This window comes from Micromys minutus (genome assembly GCF_963924665.1).
Source record: "Micromys minutus genome assembly, contig: SCAFFOLD_277, whole genome shotgun sequence".
In the NCBI taxonomy this organism is placed as follows: Eukaryota; Metazoa; Chordata; class Mammalia; order Rodentia; family Muridae; genus Micromys; species Micromys minutus.
In genome coordinates this window covers 280,870-306,817 of record NW_027667407.1, presented here as the reverse complement: position 1 = coordinate 306,817, position 25,948 = coordinate 280,870, and the positions used below count along the sequence as shown (strand labels likewise).

At 38.9% G+C, this 25,948-nt stretch overlaps 1 protein-coding gene across 1 annotated transcript in view; it reads left to right on the top strand.

Annotated features, from left to right (window-relative positions):
• Positions 1–25,948, top strand: part of LOC308416175 (chromosome-associated kinesin KIF4-like) — a gene marked incomplete at its 5' end in the record, with an annotated part of 98,159 nt that overhangs the window by 54,145 nt on the left and 18,066 nt on the right. Inside the window, 7 exon segments of the mRNA XM_080942606.1 lie at positions 3,336–3,397; positions 15,138–15,210; positions 15,344–15,400; positions 16,791–16,976; positions 20,908–21,011; positions 22,093–22,237; positions 23,603–23,713. Coding sequence (XP_080798732.1) covers positions 3,336–3,397; positions 15,138–15,210; positions 15,344–15,400; positions 16,791–16,976; positions 20,908–21,011; positions 22,093–22,237; positions 23,603–23,713 — 738 coding nt within the window.

Below are 25,948 nucleotides of genomic sequence, written 5' to 3'. Positions count from 1 at the left end.
GGTGACAATCCTCTTAAGCTGTGCCTTCGTCGTAGCCCCAACCTTGGGTAATAACCCCCAAGCCCCTCAAAAATTAACCTGGGAAGTGCTAAATGAAGAGGGCGACGTCGTGTGGTCAACAACCGCAGTGCACCCCCCTTGGACTTGGTGGCCTGATCTTGCACCCGATGTCTGTAAGTTAGCAGCCAGCTCTATGGCCTGGGATCTTTCCAGTTATACCAATTTAGAAAAGCCACCCCCAGAAGAACAGTGTGTCCCTCATGGCATAGGGAGCACATTGGGGTGTTCAGGACAGTTCTTCCGAGCCAACCTTCAGGCAGCAAACTTCTATGTCTGCCCCGGACAGGGACACACTAGAGAAATGAAGAGACGGTGTGGAGGGGCCTCAGACTATTTTTGTAGTAAATGGAGATGTGAGACCACGGGAGAAGCCTACTGGAACCCTTCCTCCACTTGGGATCTAATTATAGTTAAAAAGGGTCGTAGGCCAGGGGAGCCAGAGAAAGGGGAAAGAGATCCATCCAAATACCCGGCTTATAGGACTGGGTGTGCCTCTGAAAGCTCGGGTAGCCCTCAGGGACCGTGCAAAGACAGTTATTGTAACCCTCTAAATATCAGCTTCACCCCACAGGGAAAACAAGATCATCAGTGGGTAAGAGAAAACTGTTGGGGATGGAGAGTCTATACTGGCAGAGGGGACCCTGGATTAGTTTTTGTTATTAAGATAAAGATAGAGAGTCCGCCCACAAAACCCGTAGGCCCCAATTCGCTGCTTGATAACCCTGTACCCAGGCCTGAGAGACCTCCTCGTCTCACTCTGTCACCAAAGGAGGACTTGTATCCACTTTTGACCACACCCTCCTATCTCCCTATGAGAACTGAGGACTGCCTGTTCAATCTGCTTGATAGTGCATTTGTTGTTTTAAACCTCACTAACCCTGCTGCTACTCAGTCCTGCTGTCTGTGTTTTGCTTCCAATCCCCCTTACTACGAAGAAATAGCTCAGCTACGAAGCTATAAATGTGACTCCTGACCACTCACTCTGTCCCTGGGGAAGCAAAGGAAAGCTGACCCTGTCTGCAGTATCAGGAACTGGGCTATGCATAGGAAGAGTACCTACCAGACACCAGCCCCTCTGTAATGTAACTATCTCCAACCTGACAGCAGGCCCAGATAAATACCTAATACCTCCTCCCGATACTTGGTGGGCTTGTGGCACCGGCCTGACCCCCTGCCTGCATACTTCACTATTTAACAGTACTAAAGACTTTTGTGTTTTAGTCCAACTGGTGCCCAGGGTCATTTATCATGATGATACCTCGTTTATAGATGAATTTGACCACCATACTCGATACAAGAGAGAACCTATAACTTTGACCTTAGCTGTCTTGTTAGGACTTGGAGTGGCAGCAGGAATTGGAACAGGGGCAGCTGCCCTCATCCAACAACCTTACTACTATAATGAACTCAGAGCAGCTATGGACACAGACCTGGGAGCATTAGAACAGTCCATAACCAAACTAGAAGAGTCATTGACTTCATTATCAGAGGTAGTGCTACAGAACAGGAGGGGATTAGATCTGCTTTTTCTAAAGGAAGGAGGGCTCTGTGCTGCCCTAACAGAAGAATGTTGCTTTTACATAGATCATTCTGGTGTCATAAAAGATTCTATGGCAAAGCTTAGAGAAAGACTAGAAAACAGAAAAAAAGAAAGAGAAACATACCAAGGATGGTATGAAAATTGGTTTAACCGGTCACCCTGGTTCTCTACATTAGTCTCAGCTTTGGTCTTTGGTCGGGCCTTTACTCATTTTAATGCTAATCCTAACCTTTGGGCCATGCATCCTCAATAGATTGGTGACTTTTATAAAAAAAAGGGTGAGTTCAGTACAGTTAATGGTCCTAAGACAACAATACCAGATATTACAAGAAGCTGAGGGATCGCTCTAAGATTAGAACTTTTTACAAAAAGAAAAATGGGGGAATGAAGAGTAAAAGGTTGTCAAAGGACACTGATTCCTTGCCCTAGGGATTTTCTCTGCAGGAAATTGCTCCCAGGAAATCCCACCTAGGAAATCCCACTTTCTTGAGATTTGAGTTCCCAAAATACCACAGAAGGTCCAGATGACCTCTGTGGAATGTTTCAACGCCCTAGGTGTGCCCCGACTGTACTGATAAAAAAATGTATGATTCTTCCCCTTTGAATGCCCGCTTTGAATTTCCTCATTCCCCCTGTCCTCCCCCTCCTTTGTGATTTTTGCCTTTATAAGCCCATTACAAGTTCAGGCCGGGGTCGAACTCCTCTACCCCTGCGTGGTGTATGAGTCTCGACCCCAGCATGCTGGCCTGAGATCTCACTCTGTTTCACTTTCAATAAACTTCCTCGTGCGATTGCAGCAAGTCTGGTCTCGGTGCCTCACTGGGTGCGCGCCTCTCCTGAGATTTGAGTGAGGGTCTCCCTTCGGAGGTCTTTCAGTGCCAGTGTGGCCACTGTGTAGAAAGCAAGGAAAGAGTATTACAGTGTGGAGTTAAAGGAAAGCTGATATCAGATTAAGGATTTGTGAACTGTGCAGAAAATTATTTTAAGGTAACACTAAAAGTTGACATTGCTAAAAGATAGCTTGGCTACTGTATGGAGCAGATTAAAGCTGTACATGAATGTGTGGATCCCATTGCAGAAGGCCCCATAATTCAAGTGGGAGGTACTGGGGACTTGAACTTAGGATGATAGAAGTGGTGATAGGAAAAGGTAATGAACAAATAAGGGTTTGGACATATAGAAATAGATATTCACTGACCTGGAAAGATACCAGATATGAGGATAGTAGGCAATGAAATGAAAAATTAGGCCAATTGTAAGGTTTGAGTTGAAAAAAGATAACAGTTAAGATAGACTTAGAAGGCACAAATTTGTATATGGTAATTGAAAGAGTAGATGAAAGTTGAGAATATAAGGAAATAGTATATAGATGATGAAGATCTTCGGGAGACTTGGCCATTTATGGGATGAGTGAAACAAGATGAACCAAGAGACAGCAATCAGAAACATTGAAGAAAAATTAGAAAGTATATATAGTATTCAAGGTTTCAGAGGCAATGAATAAAATTACCCTATTGCTAATTGTGGTGAATTCATTACAAAGAGATAAGTAGCATTTTGCTGGTTGGGGTTGACAGTCTTTAACTATGTATTCTGGTCTGGCTTAGAGCTCAGGAACTCACTGTGAAGCTAGGGTTGGCCTCGAATTTTTAATCCCCCTTAGATGTATGTACATGCCTGGTGATGAGTAGCTTTTAATTGGCAACTCGCTGATTGTTTTCATTGTTTCTCTCAGGTCCAGCAGCTGCAGGTCTTGTTGCTACAAGCCCATGGAGGCACTTTGCCTGGGAATATAAAGTAAGTCATAGATGAATTTTAAAGATGTATTTTTTATGGGCTATTCTGTCTGGTAGCTGTTTTCCTCTGATAGCCTATGCTTTCTCAGGCCACTTGATGTTCGGGAAGTGATCTTGCTGACCTTGTTGATTTCTTAGGACTTGGGGAGTTATCCTTTTAGTAGCCCAGTGTAATGGAAAGAGTATGGATTCCAGACTCAGAAATGTATTAATTAGAATGTTCCTGTATCAAAGAGCTATCTCTGCCATATACTTATTTGACTGCTTAGTTATATGCATAGATACATGAATATTTCTTTTATTCTTAGGGTAACATCCAACATTATCATTTGGTTTATTTAATTGTCTATATAGAGCTTCTTCAGATTGAGTCTTATTTTCTTTAACAAGTGTGTGAAGATTTTCACAAGATATTACAAATGATTCTCCCTGCACCCAGTCAGAAATTAATCATTTCTCCAAAGAAATGCATTGGAAAATTCATTGGAAAATGCATTGGAAAATGGTGTTTAGAAACCAAGATCTGTGGTTTCTCTAACTCTGCTCACTGTTATTGAGGTGTCATTGCCGCTGGACCTTGTTGGTGGGTAGAAGTTTCGGTATGTGTAATAGCCTACACATTTATTCAGTTACATTTTTTGGATCTGCTTTATATATATATTTAAAAAAACAGTTTTCTACTGATAATTCCTGGTTTTATTCCAATGGGATTTATTGTATTTTTACATCTTAAATTTGATTGTACCTTGAATATGCCTAAGTGATTTTTAAGTGCAGAAAAGATAAATATGTGACTAAATTGACCTCAACTCCTCCTATTTCTTCCAATTCCACTGAGCTATATAGATAGATGTTCCTAGTAAGAGATTTATAGCACATCTTAAGCCCAGCAGGGAATACTGTCTTCAGCCATTCACTGGGATCAATATCTCTCTCATCCACATTACTGGGAGCAGTGATCTAGACTCCTCCCTTCCCACACCAATGAAATGGTATATGCCTCTGAAACTTAACTGTTTCTAGGTTGAATTCACCAAGAGAGCCCAAGTGCTAGATTCTGAATCCACTGCCCCAAATAGGCTGGCTATCCTGATTGCTACCTACACCTCATGAACCTGTGTGTTACACAGAGAGCTCAGGCCCCAAATAAGGAAAATGGGAGCTTAGGTAGCATACCACAGAAAAGGAGATATTTATTATTTCTTCCCCCATCAGTAAGAACTTTTTTATTTATTTGCAATCTGCCTATCTATGTACTCAATTCTGATATATACATAAAGCAGTGCCAGAAACTATATTAGTTAAGGATAAACTAAAGCACTATAACACATGAAAGCAATTTGGGAAGGAGTTCCTTTGCTTTATAATTCTACACTGTAGTTCATCATTGAAGGAAGTCAGTTTATAAACTATTCAACAGGAACCTGGAGAAAGGAGCTGATACAGAGGCCATGAAGGGTGTTGCTTACTGGCTTGCTCGACATGGCATTCTTGCCTGCTTTCTTACAGAACTCAGGACACCCACCAAGGGATTGTAGCACCTACACTGGGCTGGACCCTTCCACATTGATCAGGACAAAAAATGCCCTACAGGCTTGCCCACAGTTCATTGATATTTTATGTATTTACATTTTAAATGTTATCTCCTTTCCTCTCTCACCCCTTCCCCCACCCTATTCCCTTGCTTCTATGAGGATGCTCCCACTCCCACCCACCCACTCCACATCATTGCCCTGGCATTCCCCTAAACTGGGAAAATGAGCCCTCACTGGACCAAGGGCTTCTCTTCCTATTGATGCCAGACAGTGCCATGCTCTGCTACATATGCAACTGGAACCATGGGTCTCTCCATGTGTGCTCATTGGTTGGTAGTTAAGTCTCTAGGAGCACTGGGGAAGGAGCTAAAAACATCCAGTGGAAAAAAGACAGCCTATTCAACAAATAGTGCTGGTCCAACTAACTGGCAGTCAGCGTGCAGAAGAATGCAAATTGACTCATTCTTTTTTTTTTTTTTTTTTTTTTTTTTTTTTTTGTCTTCAAAACAAGATTTATTTTTTTTTAACATGAAAATACATGGAAAATACATTGGTCTCTTATCTGTTACAAATAAGACTCAAATTATTAATCATAACAAGAAGTGTTTCTTGAGATATTTTCATCTACACAAAAGACTAACAGCTTATTATTTTTTTAAAGATTTTAAACATTTGTTGCTTAAAATTATACATTTTTGTCAGTACTGTTTTTTCAGACATTAAAATAAATTTTACATAAAACCATGTGAATATGTTTTTTAGTCAGTACTTGATTTTTTTCAAGGGCTTGACAGTATGCATTGAAAACCTACTAGTTGCAATAAGCGTAAAGTACATGCAAAACAAAACGCAACATGGAAATAGTCAAAGTCTTCTTGTTTTGTGAATATATGTATAGTTTTTGTTTTCTTTATTTCTTGGACTTCATACAGTCTGTGAGTTGTTTCTGGGGGAGTGCAAGCCTCTGGGGTTAGCATCCCACTATCAGTGACTGCATATTATGTCTGTTCTTTTGTGACTGGGTTATCTCACTCAGGATGATCTTCTCTAGATGCAGCCATTTTCTTAAGAATTTGGTTAAGTCATTGTTTCTGGTGGCTGAGTAGTATTCCATTGTGTATATGTACCACAATTTTTGTATCCATTCGTCTTCTGAAGGACATCTGGGTTCCTTCCAGCTTCTGGCTATTATAAATAGAGCCGCTATGAACATTGTAATGCATATATCTTTGTTGTGTATTAAAGTGTCTCTGGGGTATATGCCCAGAAGTGGAATAGCTGGGTCTTCAGGTAGTACTATATCCAATTTTCTGAGGTATCGCCAGACAGATTTCCAGAGTGGTTGCATTAGCTTGCAACCCCACCAACAGTGAAGAAGTGTTCCTATTTCTCCGCAGCCTCGCCAGCATCTGCTGTCATCTGAGTTTTGGATCTTGGCCAATCTGACTGGTGTGAGGTGGAATCTTAGGGTTGTTTTGATTTGCATTTCCCTGATGGCTAAGGATGTCGAGCACTTCCTCAGATGTTTTTCGGCCATTCGGTGTTCCTCAACTGAAAATGATTTGTTTAGCTCTGTACCCCATTTTTTAATAGGGTTATTTGATTCTCTGGTGTCTAGCTTTTTGAGTTCCTTGTACACCTTTATCTGATGTGGTGTTGGTAAAGATCTTTTCCCATTCTGTTGGTTGCCGTTTTGTTTTCTTGACGATGTCTTTAGCCTTACAGAAACTTTGCAATCTCATTAAGTCCCATTTGTTAATCTTTGACCTTAGAGCTTGAGCCATTGGTGTTTTGTTCAGGAAATTTTCTCCTGTGCCTATGTGTTCTAAGGTTTACCCTACTTTCTCATCTAATAGTTCCAGTGTATCTGGTTTAATGTGGAGATCTTTAATCCACTTACACTTGAGCTTTGTACAAGGAGATAAGAACGGGTCTATTTTCATTCTTTTGCATGTTGAGTGCCAGTTGGACCAGCACCATTTGTTGAATAGGCTGTCCTTTTTCCATTGAATGTTTACTTCTCCTTTGTCAAAAATCAGGTGACCATATACATGAGGGCTCATTTCTGGATCTTCTATTTTATTCCATTGATCCACATGCCTATTTCTGTACCAGTACCATGCAGTTTTCAGCACAATTGCCTTGTAATATAGCTTGAGGTCAGGGATAGTGATTCCCGCAGATGTTTTTTTGTTGTTGAGGATGGATTTCGCTATTCTAGGTCTTTTGTTATTCCATATGAAATTGCACATTGATCTTTCCAATTCCATGAAGAACTGGGTTGGAATTTTGATGGGGATTGCATTGAATCTGTAGATTGCTTTTGGTAGGATGGTCATTTTTAAGATGTTGATCTTTCCAATCCATGAGCATGGGAGATCTTTCCATTTTCTGAGATCCTCCTCAATTTCTTTCTTTAGAGGTTTGAAGTTCTTGTCATACAGGTCCTTTACTTCCTTAGTTAGAGTCACACCAAGGTATTTCATAGTTTTTGTAACTACTGTGAAGGGTACCTTTTCCCTAATTTCTTTCTCCACATGTTTGTCCTTTGAGTATAGGAAGGCTACTGATTTGTTTGAGTTAATTTTGTATCCGGCCACTTTGCTGAACTTGTTTATCAGCTGTAAGAGTTTTCTGGTGGAATTTTTGGGGTCACTCAAGTACACTATCTTGTCATCGGCAAAGAGTGATGTTTTTATCTCTTCCTTTCCGATTTGTATCCCCTTGATCTCCTTTTGCTGTCTAATTGCTCCAGCCAGGACTTCCAGTACTATGTTGAATAGGTAGGGAGAGAGTGGGCAGCCTTGTCGAGTCCCTGATTTTAGTGGGATTGCTTCAAGTTTCTCGCCATTAAGTTTGATGTTGGCTGTTGGTTTGCTGTATATTGCTTTTATTATGTTTAAATATGGGCCTTGGATTCCTGTTCTTTCCAGGACTTTTAACATGAAGGGGTGTTGGATTTTGTCGAATGCTTTCTCAGCATCTAGTGAGATGACCATTTAATTTTGGTCTTTAAGTTTGTTTATATGGTGGATTACATTGATGGATTTCCTTATGTTAAACCATCCCTGCATCCCAGGGATGAAGACTACTTGGTCATGATGAATGATGGTTTTGATGTGTTCTTGGATTCGGTTTGCAAGGATTTTGTTGAGTATTTTTGCATCAATGTTCATAAGTGAGATTGGTCTGAAGTTCTCTTTCCTTGTAGGTTCTTTGTGTGGCTTAGGTACGAGGGTTATTGTAGCCTCAAAAAATGAGTTGGGTAATATTCCATCTGATTCTATCTTTTGGAATAGCTTGGCGAATATTGGTGTTATATCCCCAATAAATGTCTGATAAAATTCTGCACTGAACCCGTCTGGACCTGGGCTTTTTTTGGTTGGGAGGCTTTTGATGACTTCTATTTCTTTAGGTGTTATAGGGTTATTTAGATGGTTTACTTGGTCCTGGTTCAACTTTGGGACCTTGTATCTGTCTAGGAATTCATCCATTTCCTCCAGATTTTCCAATTTTGTGGAGTATAAGTTTTTGTAGTATGATCTGATGATTTCTTGAATTTCCTTAGTTTCAGTTGTTATGTCACCACTTTCCTTTCTGATTTTGTTAATTTGGATACTCTCTCTTTGCCCTTTAGTTAGTCTGGCTAGGGGTTTATCAATCTTGTTGATTTTCTCAAAGAACCAACTCTTTGTTTTGTTGATTTTTTCAATGGTTTTTTTTGTTTCTATTTGGTCTATTTCTGCCCTAATTTTGATTATTTCTTGCCATCTACTCTTTTTGGGTATATCTGCTTCCTTTTGTTCTAGTGCTTTTAGCTGTGCTGTCAGGTTGCTGATGTGAGCTCTCTCCAGTTTCTTCTTGGAAGCACTTAGGGCAATGAGTTTTCCTCTCAATACTGCTTTCATTGCATCCCATAGGTTTGGGTATGTTGTGTTTTAGTTTTCGTTGAATTCTAGAAAATCCTTAATTTCTTTCTTTATTTCTTCTTTGACCCTGCTATCCTTTAACAGAGTGTTGTTTAGTTTCCATGTGTAGGTGGGCATTTTGTTGTCTTTGTTGTTGTTAAAGACCAGCCGTAGACCATGGTGATCTGAGAGGATGCATGGGAGTATTTCAATCTTCTTATATCGATGAAGGCTCGTTCTGTGTCCAATTATGTGGTCAATTTTCGAGAAGGTGCCATGGGGTGGTGAGAAGAAGGTGTATTCTTTTACTTTTGGATAGTATGTTCTGTATATATCTATTAATTCTAGTTGGTTCAAAGTCTCTGCTAGTTTTGCAGTGTCCTTGTTCAGTTTCTGTTTCCCTGATCTGTCCATTGGTGAGAGTGGGGTGTTAAAGTCTCCCACTATTATTGTGTGGGGTGAAATGTATTTTTTGAGCTTTAGTAGAGTTTCTTTTATGAATGTGGGTGATTTTTTATTTGGAGCATATATGTTAAGGGTTGAGAGTTCCTCCTGACAGATTTCCCCGGTAATTAGTAAAAAGTGTCCTTCTTTATCTTTTTTGATAACTTTTGGTTGGAAATTTACTTTATTCGATATTAGAATAGCCACTCCAGCTTGCTTCTTGGAGCTGTTTGCTTGGAAGTTTTTTTTCCCACCCTTTTACTCTGAGATAGTTTCTGTCTCTGTCTCTGAGATGAGTTTCCTGTATGCAGCAAAAGGCTGGATTTTGTTTATGTATCCAGTCTGATAGTCTATGTCTCTTTATTGGGGAGTTGAGACCATTTATGTTAATAGATATCAAGGAATAATTGTTTCTGTTTCCTGCCATTTTTGCTTTTTTGGGTTGAGTTGTGTCTGTGTTTTTTTCTTTAGTTTTCTTGTTTAGGAGTTTTCTTGTTTTTACTAGGCTGTATTTTCCCTCCTTGTATTGGGTTTTCCACCTATAATTCGTTGTAGTGCTGGGTTTGTGGTCAGATATTGTGTGAATTTTGATTTGTCTTGAAATATCTTTGTCTCTCCATCGATGGTGATTGATAGTTTTGCTGGGTATAGCAGCTTGGGCTGGCACTTGTGCTCTCTTAAGGAGTGCATGATGTCTGTCCAGGCTCTTCTAGCTTTCATAGTCTCTGTTGAGAAATCGGGTGTGAGTCTGATTGGTCTGCCTTTATATGTTACCTGACCTTTTTCCCTTACTGCTTTTAGTATTCTTTCTTTACTTTGGGCACTTGATGTTTTTACTATTATGTGTCGGGAGGTATTTCTTTTCTGGTCCAACCTATTTGGAGTTCTGAAGGCTTCTTTTATGCTCGTGGTCATCTCATTCTTGAGGGTAGGGAAGTTTTCTTCTATGATTTTGTTGAAGATATTTACTGTGCCTCTTAGTTGATACTCTTCTCCCTCTTCTATTCCTATTATCCTTAGGTTCGGTCTTCTCATTGTGTCTTGTATTTCCTGGACATTTTGGGTTAGGAGCTTTTTGTTTTTTGCATCTTCTCTGGCTGTTTTGTCTATGTTTGCAATGTTGTCTTCTGCCCCCGAGATTTTCTCCTCGATCTCTTGTAATCTGTTGGAAATGCTTGCTTCTGTGACTCCTGATTTCTTTTTTTGGTGTTCTGACTCTAGGGTTATCTCTTTTAGCGCTTTCTTTATTGTGTCAATTTCTGTTTTAATTTCCCTCTTCCATTCCTTTATTTCTTTGGTTCTGTTTTCGTCTCGTTCTTTGAGTTCTTTGAGTGTTTTTCTTGTTTCTTCTTTAAAAGCTTCTGAATCTTTTTGCTTTTCTTCCCTTTCTTGTTTAAGTAACTCTATCAGCGTCTTGAGGCATGTTTTCAGGTCTGTGTCTTCTTTCTCTGGAGTGTTTGGAATTCCTATGTTTGCTACTATCGGAGAGCTGGGTTCTGGTGTTGCTAGATTGTCTTGGTTTCCTTGGGATATACTCTTTCTCTTTCCTCTTGCCATTTTGTTGTCAGTGATATGTTCTTGCCTTTCCCTTGTATCTGGTCTGTGTCCCTGGTACACTTTCCGTGTGCACTCCTCAGAGATCTCTCTACTCCCCAGCAGCCCAGGTTCCGGGTGGCAGCTGGGACAGGCTCTGCTCTGCGTCCTGAAGTCACCCCCGGGTGGGAACAGACGTTCCTAAGATCTGTTCCTGGTCACAGATGCTCAGCCTCTCCGAGCCACCTTTCCGGCTGGCTGTTGGGCCAGGCCCTGCTCTGTGTCCTGAAGTCGTCTCCGGGTGGGAACAGAAGTTCCTAAGATCTGTTCCCGGTCACTGGATCGGGGAGGACAGGGCAGGTCAGGGCAGGGGGTGCCCTTTCCGTGTGCACTCCGCAGAGATCCCTCTGCTCCCCCGCAGCCTAGGTCTCCCACTCACCAGTTGCTCAGCCTGTACGAGCCGCCTTTCCGGCTGGTGGTTGGGCCAGGCTCTGCTCTGCGTCCTGAAGTCCTCTCCGGGTGGGAACAGAAGTTCCTACGATCTGTTCCCAGTCACAGTTGCTTAGCCTGTACGAGCCGCCTTTCCGGCTGGTGGTTGGGCCAGGCTCTGCTCTTCATTTCTTGAAGCTAATACGCATTTCTAATTTTGTAAATTTTTGCTGAAATAGCTAAACTGAACTGTTTGAAGAAGAGATCATTAAATATCAGACATGTTCTGACCATTAAGTTTATTATATTAAAACATTTATAGGATATATATATATATATATATATATATATATATATATATATATATATATATGTAATTATACATAAATATTTATGTTTTCTAGCAAACTGGTGATGCAGATCTGTAATCTTGTATTCCCAGAAATTAATAATATTAAGTCATGGTTCATCATTCTCTTCTCTCTTTCCTCTCCTCTCCTCTCCTCTCCTCTCCCTCCCTCCCTCCCTCTCTCTTCCTCTCTCTTCAGGAACATCACAACTTTAAGAGTGGTCTAGACTATTTAGCAATATTCCTTCAAAAAAACAAATACTCTTATTATGGATGTAGTTTATGGATAGAGGTCCAGTTTTATTTATGTTCTATAATTTATTTTTTATGTTCTTTGGTGTCTTACATGCATGTGTGTCTTGTGAGGGTGTCAGAAGCCCTGGAACTATGTATATACATATATGCATGTAATATCATCAGTGAAAAAAGAGACCATGAATTTAAAAGAGAGAAAGGGAGGTTGTATGGGAGTGTTGGGAGGAAGGAAATGGAACAGAGAAATGGTATAATTTTAGAGTAATTTCAAAATAAAAAGAATGTACTGAGTTAATCCCAAAATTTGTGAGGCAAAGACAGAGCCTAGTCTACATATCTAGCTCCAAGTCACCCAAGGCTACATAGTGAGACTTTATCTGATTTTTTTTTTTTTTTTTAATTCGGGAGCTAGAGAAGTAGGCCAGCATTTAAAAGTACCCATTGGTTTTGCAAAGGATTGGTTCCCAGTTCTAGAGAATTTGATGACTTTTTCTGGCTTCTGCTGGCACCAGGCATGCATGTACAGGCAAACCCATAAAATAAAAGTAAATAAAAATTTAAAATTAGTTCACTCAAACGTTATGGTGTAAGATCACTTGTATAAATGGTGATAGCGTTTGGAAAAAGCAGGACTGAAGAAAAGGGACACTGGGACCCTTTCAGCATCTATCTAGCCTTTTTGTTACATTTGCAAATAAATGATTCTTGAGGCCAAAAGATGTGCTTCCAAAAGCAGGGAACCACTGAAGTTCTTTTAGAAACTTTTAGAAAATGGCAAGATTTTATATACTTGTTGGAGAATGACCAGCACAAAGAAAATTGCTCTCACTTCTAATTCTGCTTAAATTGATCTGAAATATCATATATAAGAAAACCTTGTGAGTTGCCCCAAAATTATGATGATATAAGGTGTAGAAGAAGCCTACTAGAGCTAAAATTTACAACCACTGAAATTAAGGCCTCAAGGGTGTAGTGTTCGTGGCCACGGTGACTTTAGAGGATTTTATTCTTCTCATTTCTGAGCTCTGAGATCACGAAGGCTGAAGGAATGATTGTAATACAATAAACCATCCTCACTGAGGTCTGGCAATATCACTTGTGCCCGGTGTGCCTGTAGGCAGATCTGTTAGTGGTGACCAGCTCAGAGGAACTCTAGAATTGCTGTCTGCCACTAAAATGCACTTGGCACACACAGTTGGAGAGTGCTGAAGATCATTACAAGCTGATAAAGTTATTGGCTTCCATCCATCATCATAATTAAGCAGAGTAAACCCTTTTAACCAAGGCTCCTGCTAGACTCTTGAATCAGTTTTCCTTCTCTATTGTCTGAAGACCCTCCCAGTTGCTTAACTTTTTAAAATACACAATGTATCTCCCTGGCTTTTATTAACACTTACAACAGTAAAAGCAAAGTGTTTCAAATATAAGTACATGTGCCCTTCATTCTGAATTAAAACTATTTTTATTTTAAGTGACAGGTGAACACCCCAATTTCAGTTATGAAAGCAACCATTGTTCCTGGACTTTCCTCCTGGGGCTTTAGGTACCAAGCTGTACCCTTAAAATACAATCGAAATAAGCTTTTTTGGCTGCAGTATCCTGTGAGGAAATCCAGGCAGTCATTTGAGTTCCTACAGAATCAAGTACTATTTTTGTCTGATAGATACCCTCCTTCAAAGCAGAGTTCATAAAAGTATTTAGCAAGCCCTTTCCAAGCACATGCTTCATCAGGAAAGCTCTGCTGTTTAGTGTAAACAAACTACCCTGATTTTCATCCCATGACCTTGAGTAAATAGTATCTTTTACTTTAATGAGGTTGTAAGCTGCAGTCTTAGATTGGTCAAAGAAGAGAAAAGGATAGTTAGACTGAAATAAATTCCATCGCTACATATTTATACACTTGGAGTTGTGAAACCAGAATCATTCTATGATTATACAAAACACGTCACCATAGCCAGGAGCTGAAATGTTGGCATTGTAAAATTTCACTGGGCCAAAAGTCATATAGTTTGATCTTGACCCTCTTTAAGGTGCCAGGAAAAGACTTTAGGTTGGATGTTTTGTTGACTGCTATAATCCTGGATCTTGGGACATGGGGAAAGAGGACAAAGAGTTTGAGAGTGGTTACATGAGTCCCAGGCCTGCCTGAGCTACATTGCAAGTGGCTATATCAAAATGGGGGTATGGAGTCAAATAAGACAGTGTTATAATCCTTTATAATCTATGATAGTCATATAAATAAATATACTGAAATTTGAACATGGGAGAGAAGAAAGGGCCATCATTAAGCAATCCTAGATTGGTGCTCCATTTTAAAGGACTTAGTGTGCCCTACACCTGGAGGCTTGCCAAAGCTGAACATAAGGATGAGAATGTGGAAACACTGGCGCTTCCTTTGAGTTCTCTTTGATCCTCACTGGCTAGAGATTTCTGAGCAGGCCAAGGGAAATGCTTTACAAATAGCTCTTATTAAAGAACCATCTCCTAACCTTTAAGATAACCAAGACTGCAACAACTATGTGTTCTTTCACACAACTGATACAGACTCTGCATGTTTTAACTCTAAATTCCTTCATTGCTAAGAAGCCAACAATTCTTTCACCTCTAAACTGCTTTACCACATGACTTCCCAAGAATAAAACTTTGTTTCTAAGGTTTCAGAATCAATGGTGTAGAAGCAGGGATGTATATGCTACAGTGCCAAGTAACACGTAAACTTCAGTGATGAGAACAGCCTGCTCAGAGGATCATCTGGAAACAAATTTCTCTTAATAAGTAGTTTTCGGTTACATTTCTAGGTGTTTGTTCCAGTGCCCAAAAGGACTAGCCGTTCTCTAGGAGGGGACTTAACCTGCTGAGGTGCTTATTGTTTCTCTCCTACTAACTACCTACAGCACCTTCATATGTGAGGAGCAGAGCTCATAGGACATTTGTGTGACTTGATGAATACACGTTTGTCCCCAGCATACTGATTAGGACATCATCAATTTCCTTATGGAATAAGAGCTTTCTATCTTGACTGGCTATAAAACTCAATGCTACAAATTAATTCCACCCACTTTCCTGATGCATTGCCATTCTTCTCTGTTTGGTTTTTGATGGTTTGTCTACGCAGGCGTGCCTGGGCTTCTACCTCCATGGACAGGGAGTGATAAAACGAAGCATAAAACGAAAGCGCGGCCATCTATAAAATGGATTCAGTTTTGACCTATTAGAATGGTTAGATGTTTCACTCTGCCTTGGTGATCTTTGACTTCTTACCACGGAGACCTTACTTTGTTTTCTCAGAGACTACATAATCACCCTTTTGAAAAAAGAAAGACCCCCGAGAGCTTGGAAATGGGAACACGTAGCTGTTAGGGTATCTGTGACTACAAAACCAGTCCAGTACCTTAAATGACTTCTGTGTATACTTCTAAAATATCAACTTTTAGAATCAGATAACCAGTATAAAAACATTTTGTAATTTCACTTTTGTATTTTTTTTGCTACAGGACGAAGCTGTTGCTTGCATGAGTGCCACCATTGATAGTGCAGGGGAAGCTGACACTGTAAGTAATTGACACCTTTTGTGTGAACCCTGGAGCTCTCACTGCCGCTTCTAAACCTTCCTAGAATTGATCAATCATTCAACTCTGGAGAGGATCTGTGGTTATTACCATTAGTCATAGAATCCTCTAGAAATTCTGAAATCTTTAAGATCTCAGTTTCATAATACTTCATACAAGGATGAGCCCTGTTTCTGATTATAACTGGTAATGAGCAGTGCCTCTCAGGGGCATCATGTTGTATTTTTCAGTCTGACTTACTTCTTTTCTATGAGGTGCTAGTTCTGCATCAATTACCCAAGAAGTTAAAACAAGGAAAGGAACCAATTAGGTAATTATGACAAAGTCAAAAAGCATTGCAGGAGAATGTTTTCTGAATATATTTTACTACGGATGCAGTGATCATGGGCTGAAAAAAAAAGGAGGAAAATGTTTTGAGTGTTCTAAGATCACAAGGATAGCTAAGGTGCATCTGCTGTTGACCTTGACTGAAGGTTGCACAGTAAGGTTAAAAAAAAGAAAAGAAAGTTTAGTCAGTGGCTTCTTGAGGCAACCTTTAACCCTGAAACAAATGCACGTTAGTAGTTCCTTATTCTGAATGAAGCAAGATAGGAGAAAAACTAGGTGATAAAAGTCAGCCGTGTCAGAATAAGTGACTCTTCCATTTCCAACGTAACATTTCCAGTGTACTATCCTCTTTAGGGGCCCCTTGAGATGAAATGAAAGTAAGGATTGTTTGTCAGATTAGTATAACAAAGAACAAGAAAACTTGTACATGTTACAGAGTATTTTAAGAGCAAGGGAATACGCTCCATAATTAATTTCAGCTGTTTGAACCAATAGCATATAAGAAGCCACAATAGTGAAAGAGCACAGGTATTGCTGATGGAAAACAGATGTAGAGAGTAAAGTACCTAAGGAACTCCAGCTTCTTGCTTCTCTTAAATTTGTATATGGGGTGCACAGCTTTATTAGAAGGATTTATAGGCTGTGGTCCAGCTAATCCAATAACAGCTGCCTATGTACGTTAAGGTTCAAAAATCCAGTAATTGTTCAGTCTACAAGGCTGGATGTCTCGGCTGGTCTTCAGTACATGCCAGAATCGTGAAGAAGTAGGCTCTAATGCCAGTGGAGGAATGGACTGTGTAGTGTGGTTGAGAACAAGCAGGCAGAGAGCAAGCTTCCTTCTTCCATGTCCTTTATCTAGGCTTCCAGCAGAGGTTGTGACCCATATCAGAGGTGGGTATTCTCACTTCAAATGATACAGTTAAGTGAAAAAAAAAAATCCTTCATAGACTGTGCTTTGTGATTTTTCAGTTTTAGTTAATTCCAGATGTAATCAAATTGACAACCAAGAGTAACTATCACAAAACTATTATCTATCTTTTCTCAGCAGGTGCAAAGCAGTCCAGATACCAGCAGGTCTTCTGATGATTTCAGCACCCAACATGCTCTACGTCAAGCTCAAATGTCCAAGGAGCTGATTGAATTGAGTAAAGAACTTGCATTGAAAGAGGGCCTGGCTAAGAAGATGACTCAGAATGACAACCAGCTACAGCCCATTCAATTCCAGTACCAAGTAAAGTGTTTTCTTTTTTCTAGTGCAGCAGTTGGTCATGTGTACCATATTAAATGGGGGAAAGCAAACTGGCGAGACAATTTTGGTAATGAAAAGATAAGTGTTTCCCCATTGTCTGTTTCCAGTGTTGCTGATAAGAAGTATCTGGTGATCTAGAGTTTTTCCCTCTGGCAACTCGGTATTTTTTTTTTTCTGGCCCCAGGTAGCATATGCTCTCACAATGCTAGGCTTATTGTTTCCTTGGGTACTGTCACTTCACTCTATTTTCTTTCTTCAGCTGCCCTTACTCAGATAATTCACTCTGCTTTTCTTGCTGCCTCCTTCCTGTTCTCTAAACCCTTGTCCACTCTCTAGATTTCCTTCCACTTCTGGTGACTATTTTTATTTGCTTACTAACTCCCAAGATCCTTTTGATGTTCCTAATTGTTCTTGCTATAGAAATCTTTTTGTGGATGTAGTGTCCATATCTAAGATTAGGAATTAAAACCTATCAAAACTTTATTCTTCTTCTTTGCTTCTTTTTTCCACATTTCCTTTCTTTTGTATGTTTTATTCTCTTTTACTTAAGAACCTTTCTTCAAATTTCTGGTGATCTTTGGCCATCAGTACAAATGTAAGAGAGAGACAAGCCAATAGGAAGTTTTCCATGCATACACTTCTCCTGGGTTCCTTAGTTACCCTACAGAACTCTTTTCTTCTCAGCCTGGAGCTATGTGGGCACAGTGCTGGGAATGTTGTGGTCTCTGTGCTCATTTATTTCACACAGGTCAGCAACATGACTCCTCATGTCTTCAGTAGCTAGATCCGGGCTGGCCATGCAGCCTGAAAGTTTCATCACTGCAGAAAGGAAGTTTTTACACTTCTCTGTCTTTCCATGATACAAACTAGTGTGTTGCTCATTGGCATTCATCCTGTAGAAATCATATTTTAACATTTTTCCATTCCAGAAGGCAGTTACTGTTTTCTCTTCCCAGAGTCTGTTGATATGTCTTCAATATTGACTGCCTACTCTTCATGCTTGCTCATTTACACAATTTTTTGCATCATTCTAGGCAGGATTACAGGAGAAAGGTTAAATATGTAGGTCAGTTGTCTATCTGTGATTTAAGGCATACAATGCAGCCTTTCTCAGGTCAAATGTGGTTCTGACTTTTCCAGGATCAATAAAAGATTACTAAGTTTCTCTCTTTTTTGTTTTTATTAGTTTGGCTTTTTAAATTTCTTTGTTTGTTTGCTTTACTTACTCCCTTTACATCCCACTCCTTACCCCCTCCTAGTCCCCCTCCCCTTCTCCTCTGAGTGTGTGGGACCCTCTGACTATCCTCCCACCCTGGCACTTCAAGTCTCTGAGGCTAAGTCCATCCTCTCCCACTGCGTTGTCTACCTTGTCTAGTCCTTCTTCTTATACTACCCAGAAATGGGAAGCTCGTTCCACCAGAGTATTTCCTACTCTATAAGGAAGCATATATAAATAATGTGGTGTAGCTCTTAATTCAGTAATAATATCTAGTCTTTTCCCCCTAAAAACCAAGAAAATTAACTCTTAATAAAAAGTAATACCTTTGAATCACATGGAAATCACCACTTCTCTTTTTAAGAAATATGCATGTGTGAATTGCTACATGTTTGCAGAGGTCAGAAGGCCACGTTGTGGAGCTGGGTTTTTCTTTCTATCTTCACATGGCTTTTATAGCAAGTACTGTTATCTAGTGAGCCATCTCATAACTACGAAGTATTTTCCTACCATGTATTATACACACACACACGCACTCATATATATAAAATGTTAAATATGTAAAATATACATATGTAAATAGGGAAATGTCTGGAAGATAAAAAGCTATGATTTCCTTCTGAAAAGAGGAGGGTAGATGTTGGCAGGGCTGAAGTAGTCAATGTGTCTTACTTTTTATATGGGTTACCTGAATTATTTTTTATAGGAGATCATAATTAAATATAAATGCATTTGCATGTACTTTTTTATTTTCTTTTATTACCAACCAGTTTAAATATGCAGGGTAACTATGAAGCAATGATAATGACTTCCATTGCTTATACTGGAGTGGCTAGGCCTAATGCTTAGAAAAGAGCTCTAGCAAATTTAGAAATCTTAATATAGCCTCCAACCTGTTTTTGCTGCTTTCTGCCGGTCCTGTATTAATCCTGAGCCTTCATGTAATTTTGGTTCTCAACCACTGACTTAGTCAATTTTCTTTGGTTCTGGTTGTGAGGACAAGATAAAATCTGACCAAAGGGATTTTTACAGCCTAGAAAACATCTAAATTTCAGTTTCTAAAAGTTACTACATAAATGCATGTAGAACTGCAGTTGCTATTGAATTGATGTTTGAAAGTTCCAATATAAGAATACTGAAGGCTGAAGATATAGCCCCATTGGTAGCATGTTTACTTAGCATGAATAAAACCCCAGGGTTGATCCCTAGCACCAGATAAACCAACTGGGTTTGGTAGCTTGTAATCCTAGCACTTTGAGGCAGAGGCCAGAAGATTAAAAGTTCAAGGTCAGACTCAGCTACATAGGGAATTCTAGACCAGAAGAGATCTTGCCTCAAAACAAAAACAAAACAAAAACAAAAAAAAAAAACAAAAAAAAAAAAAAACCCAAGTTCATATAGCTCTTTATAGGTTATAAATGTCCTTACCATTTAATCCCGTTTTATCTTTTTAGCAATCCTATAAAGTAATATTAGTGTAGAAAACATTGTTTTTTTAAACTTGTTTTTGAGATGGCTCTTGCTATTTTATTCAGTCTTGCCTCCAGCTTCTGGGCTCAAGTGATACTTTTGCCTCAGCTTTCTGAGTAGCTAGGACTCAAAGCATGCACCAGTATACCTGGTTCACATTATTAATACGGGTAGAAAAACTTGAGAGAATCCAAGATGATTTCTAAATCTAATAACCCACTAGAAAGACTCAAAAGACTCAGTAAGTACTCATAGTCACAGTAAAGATTTATTATGGAAAGGGTACAAAATAAAACCAGGAAAGAGAAAAAAGCCAGTATCCAAACACAAGCTTCCAAAAATCCTTTCCCAGTGGATTCCACAGACTTTTTATTCTTTCATTTATTTAATTATATGTGAAATATTCTTTACCAGGACAGAACCCCCTGACCCTAAGCATTCGGGGGTCCATCATATAGGCTTTCTTTGTCTAGTGCATACCATAATATTTATAACCCCTGATAGAAGACAGGTGTTCTGGGAAAAATTGCAGTATTTACATAGTTTAATCGTAAGTGAGCCACTGTTACAGACAAGGATGGCCCTACCAAAAATCAAAGTTACCAGGCACAATCAAAGAGTCAGTCTTGCAAGGAACCCTTTTTATTGATAGTAGTCTCAGAACTACTATATTAACTCTTTTCATCATAGAAACTAGGGATAAAAGGGGTTGTTTCTGATATGCTTTGTGTTATAGTTAATATTCAGATCCAGGCCTTTGAACTTCAAGTCCATATACATATATATATACCACACAATTTTATTCTCAAGTCAAAAGGAAAAATATTGTAGTATGCAATTGATGTAGTAAAATTTAATTCATAAAGCCAGATGTGGAATCTCTATAACCTTAGTCCTTGTGAAGGCATGAGTATAGGAAAGAGTCCAGCCTAGCCTCTATACTAAGGCCCTGTTTGTTTAAAAGAAGCAAGGGGGAGAGTGGGAGGGGAAAGAAGGAAAAATAAATTAATAAAAATAATTCGAGGTTGTACACAACTTTAATACAAACATTCAAGAGACAAAAGCAGGCTTATCTCTGAGTTTGATGCCAGTTTGCAAGTTCCAGGCCAGCCAGAACTATATGAGACCATGTGTTGTTGTTAATGGTTACTAGAGACAGAATGCTGAAGCAATTATCTTTGTGTTCTATATAAACTTTTCTTTTTTTCTGACCTGTACTGTTTCTAGGATAATATTAAAAATCTAGAATTGGAAGTCCACAGTCTACAGAAGGAAAAAGAAGAATTGGTTCTTGAACTTCAAACAGCAAAAAAGGATGTCAACCAAGCCAAGTAAGAATATAGTCATTAAACGTTAACTAAGTACCTGCCATATGTAAGATGAGTTGTCAAGACTAGAGAAATAGAAGACCCATTTACTGCCCCTAAACAATTTTATCATAGTAGGTAGGGAAAGGAAACCTAGATACAAGAAAAATAATTGAGACTTTACTTTTTTTTAAAATTATGTTTAATTGGGGGGGGGGTAGTATGTGCACATGAGTGCAGTTGCCCATGGAGACCAGAAAATGGTACAGGATCCCCTGTCCGTGGAGTTACAAGTGGTTGTGAACCACCCAATGTGGATGATGAAAATTGAATTCAGGTCAGCTTCAAGAGCAGCATGTACTCTTAATTCCTGAGCCATCTCTCCAGCCCTAGTAAAATAGCATCTCAGGATGACAGTAAAACAATTCTGTAGTAAAGCAAACAACTACTGCCCAAATAACTTTTAGCAGTGATTAAGAATTATGTTAAGACTAAGTAGAATTTAGAGTTTACAGACAGGGGCTGTGATCAAGAAAGAATTTATATGAAGTTAAATGAAAGCTGACATTTGGAAAATAATGTATAGACCTCTGAGATAATTTCTATGCCCCTGCTTGTGAATATTAATGTCCAAGCTAATAATTAAAAATCAATGTAACTATCCCTTGATTTGGGATATTTCCTTTGAATATGACTAAGCCAATCAGAAGCCTCTCCTCCTTTAGACTTCTACCTTAGAAAAAGCCTAACTTGCCCAAATTATTTTTATTTGATCTTGAATCTCAACTTTATGTTCTTTAGAGTGATGATAAATGTTTACTTTTCTGTCTTCAACTTACGTCATCAGAATTATTCCCTTACAGCTCATGCACAGTGTCTTCCTTTTGCTCTGAGTGGTGGGGAAAAGTATATTTGAAGCAGTTCCTTATTGTATAGACTCAAAAATATGTTGCTTTACTCTGATATGAAGCTCTCATCAGTGAAATAGTTTTGATTGGGTGGGTTATAATCATTATTTTAGATGACTATATCAAGGTGTGTCCCAGGAGTGTCCTATTTTATATTTTAGAATAAGATATTTCATTCCTATCACACTTGCGTTTAGGTTGAGTGAGCGCCATCGCAAACGTCTTCAGGAGCTGGAGGGTCAAATAGCTGATTTGAAAAAGAAAGTACATGAACAGTCCAAACTTCTGAAGCTGAAGGAATCCACTGAGTATACTGTCTCCAAGCTGAACCAGGAGATACGGGTAATAAGTCCTACCCTATGTTAATAGCTGATAGTTGAATTTGTCCATGATCTTAGAAAATAATTCCTTTTTTAAAGAATTATTTATTTTGGGGCTGGAGAGATGGCTCAGCGGTTAAGAGCACTGACTTGCTCTTCCAGAGGTCAGGAGTTCAAGACCCAGCAACCACATGGTGGCTCACAACCATCTGTAATGAAACCTGAACCCTCTTCTGGTATATCTAAAGACAGCTACAGTGTACTTATATATAATAAATAAATAAATAAATAAATCTTAAAAAAAAATTATTTATTTTTTGTTCACTATACCTGTCTTCAGACACATCAGAAGAGAGCATCAAATCTCATTACAGATGGTTGTGAGCCACCATGTGTTTTCTGGGACTTGAACTCAGGTCCTTAGGAAAAGTAGTTAGTGCTCTTAACCATTGAGCCATCTCTCCAACCCAGAAAATAATTTTTTGGAGCCACCTTTAATTCCAACTTGGAACTCAGGATACAGAGGCAGTGGGATTTTTTTTTTTTTTTTTTTTTTTTTTTTTTTTTTTTTTTTGTAAATTCAAGGTCAATTGGATCTATGTAACTATTTATTTATTTATTTTTTATCTATTTATTTATTTATTTGCATCCCAACTGCTACCCTGCTCCACTCCTCCCCCCCAGAGTCCATCCATCCTCCTTGTGCCTCCTCACAGAATTTCTACCTCCATCCTTCCTCTTATTTGTGTGTCCTCCCCCATCCCCCTGTATTTCCCTACCCTGTCATATCAAGTCTCTGCCTGATTAAGCACACCCTCTCTCCCTTAGGCCAGACAAGGCATCCCTGTTGGGAACTGAAGGCCAATGAGAGTTGCATTGTCAAACACTGTCTCAAAAAAATTCTTCCTTACTTTAAGGGTCTGGAGAGATGGCTCGCTCAGGGAATCCAAATTTTGTTCTCAGCAGCTACACCCAGTGGCTCCCAACCTATCACTCTAGCTCCAGGGAATGTAACACCTCACTAACATCATAGATACACAGACACACACATGCATGCACATACACATGCTCACACACGCAAAATAAAAAATAAAGCAAATCTTTAAAAACAAAGAAAAGAATTCCTTGAGATTCAGATTAACTAAAATAAATGTGGGGCAAGATTTAGCTCTCTTACTTTTGGGTCTTTGTATAGTCTATACTTGAAAACTCTAAGTTTAGCAAGAGATAGCAAACCTAATGAGCATTTGTGGTTGACCTCAACTTAGCTCTGACTTGTCTCTCTTTATGGTTACCCTGTACACCTGTACATCAGCCCAGAATAAAGTGCACATGACTAATACACTGGTTTTGTTTGATTTGGCTTAGTTTTGTTTTGTTATGACAGATGATGAAAAACCAGCGAGTCCAGTTAATGCATCAAATGAAAGATGATGCCCAGAAGTTTAGGCAATGGAAGCAACAAAAAGACAAAGAAGTAATCCAGTTAAAAGAACGGGTACGTTAATTAAAGCTCCTCAAAGGCCCAGGGAATGAGCCTTCTCTGAGCTAGAAATACTAAATATTCTTTGCAGATATCTGATATCTCCAGATGTGTGACAGTCACGAATTAAACAGCTTTCGGTTGAGTGTCTGCCATGTACAAGGTACTTTTGACTAGGTACTATGGAAATTTTCTGAGTAATAAATGTGCTCTATCCTTTAATAATGTCTTATCTATTTAGGAAGAAGGTGCAGTGTAAGCATGGGTTTCTTCAATATATGGAATAAGCCATTTAAGAACGATACAGATAGGCTAGTGTGATGGCTCTGCAAGTAAAGCTTGACAACTTGAGTGATTCCCCAGAGCCATACAAAGATTGAAGTATAGAACTGTCTCTACAGATGGTCCTATGGCCTCCACACATGTGCCATGGTGCATATCTCCACAGAATAATAAATAAGATAAAATAATTCTAAAAAGAACAACACACAAGAAAGATAGATAGTCACTTGAGAAGAAAAAACAGTAAAGGAAAACCAGGACTAGAAAGTATGAGACATAAAGCAGAAGGCAGAAGATGTGTTGAAGCACATTTTTCACATTCAGTGTTGCTGTGAGACCATTTCTATGCAGGGACACTTTCTGCTTTTGTTCAGTGATGGTGTGCTAACAGCAAAAAGATCTTACAAACAATTCAGCCACTTGGATGTTTCTAATCCTAAATACATGAGAGATTTGTCAAGGGGAAGTTCTGAAGAAACTGGTGTCTTCGGGGGATACATACTCCTGATGATCACTCATGGGGATATAGAGCTCAAAGAATCAAAAATATAAAACTCGCTTTAGCAAAATCTTTTTTAAAAATATTTATTTTATTGGGCAGAGGGATGAGGACACCCACAGTCTGAGAGGTCGGTTTCTCCATTATGTGGATTTCAGGGGGTTAAACTCGGGGTTGGTAGTAAGCACCTTTTTCTACTGAGCCATCTAGCTGAGACATCAAGATTTTTAGCATAGCATTTTTCAGAAGGATTTTCTAAGTGTCTATATGTGGGTTTTTGTTGTTGTTTTGGGCTTTTGTGGGGGTTGTTTTTGTGTTTCTTTGTTTTTTTAGTTTAGCCTTAACAATGAGCAGTTCAAAACCAAGCAAAACTATTTTATATGGTACTTAGGCAAAAAAAAAAAAAAAAAAAGAGAGAGAGAAGAAAGTGTGGTATATATAAAACTAATCAGACAACTGAGTTGTTTATTGGAACATGTATACGCATAGAAATCACAGTGCAATAATCACCCCATATCCAGCCACTATTGTTTATATTTATTTATCTCGTATACGTGAAGATCAGAGGACAAGTTGCAGTAGTATATTTTCTCTACATGTGAGTCCAAGGAATCAAACCCAGGTATTTGAGCTTGGCAGCAGGTACCACCACCCTCTGAGACATTCTGCTGGTCCAAACAGAGTTACCATAAAACTCAGAGTACTTGAGACCCTGGCTTCCATCCTTAGCATGTGCGCACATGTGCACAAACACACACACCAACTTTAATCCCCAACACTCACATATACAAAATCTTCACACATACCAGACAAAAAAGGAACTGACAAAATCCAACATTGTTTGATGATAAAAACAATCTTTGAAGATGATTTCCTGAATCTGACAAAGTTGTATATGAAAACCCTACTGCCAATCTTAGGTTATACTTAATGATAAAAACAAAAAAAAAAAAACATCCCTTCCATCAGGAACAAGGTATACCTAAATTCACACAACACATTAAATAAATAAATAAATAAATAAATAAATAAATAAATAAGCACAGTCAACACAGAAATATTTTATTTGTGTATATATAAAAATAGGGAAACCATCCAGTTTCAAACAGTATCAATACAAATACTTAGGAATAATTAGCAAAATAACTTTCTAATTTTCACTCTGAAGACTACAAAACATTGAATTTAAAAACCAAATAAAAGAAAAGCTAGTTCATATTAATGAGCAGAAAGATCTGATATTCTAAATATAGACTATCCCTCAAATCTCTTTGCAGATTCAACACAATTGTAGTCAAAATTTCAGTGATTAAAAATGCTTGCCTAGCATGTATGAGGCCCCAAGGTCAGTCAGAAGTGCTAGAAGTAAATAAAACCCATCTGACCTTTTCACAGAAATCCACCAACTGAAATCCTAAAATTCAAATGGAAATGTGAGAGCAATCAAAAAGTAAAGGCTGAAACAAATA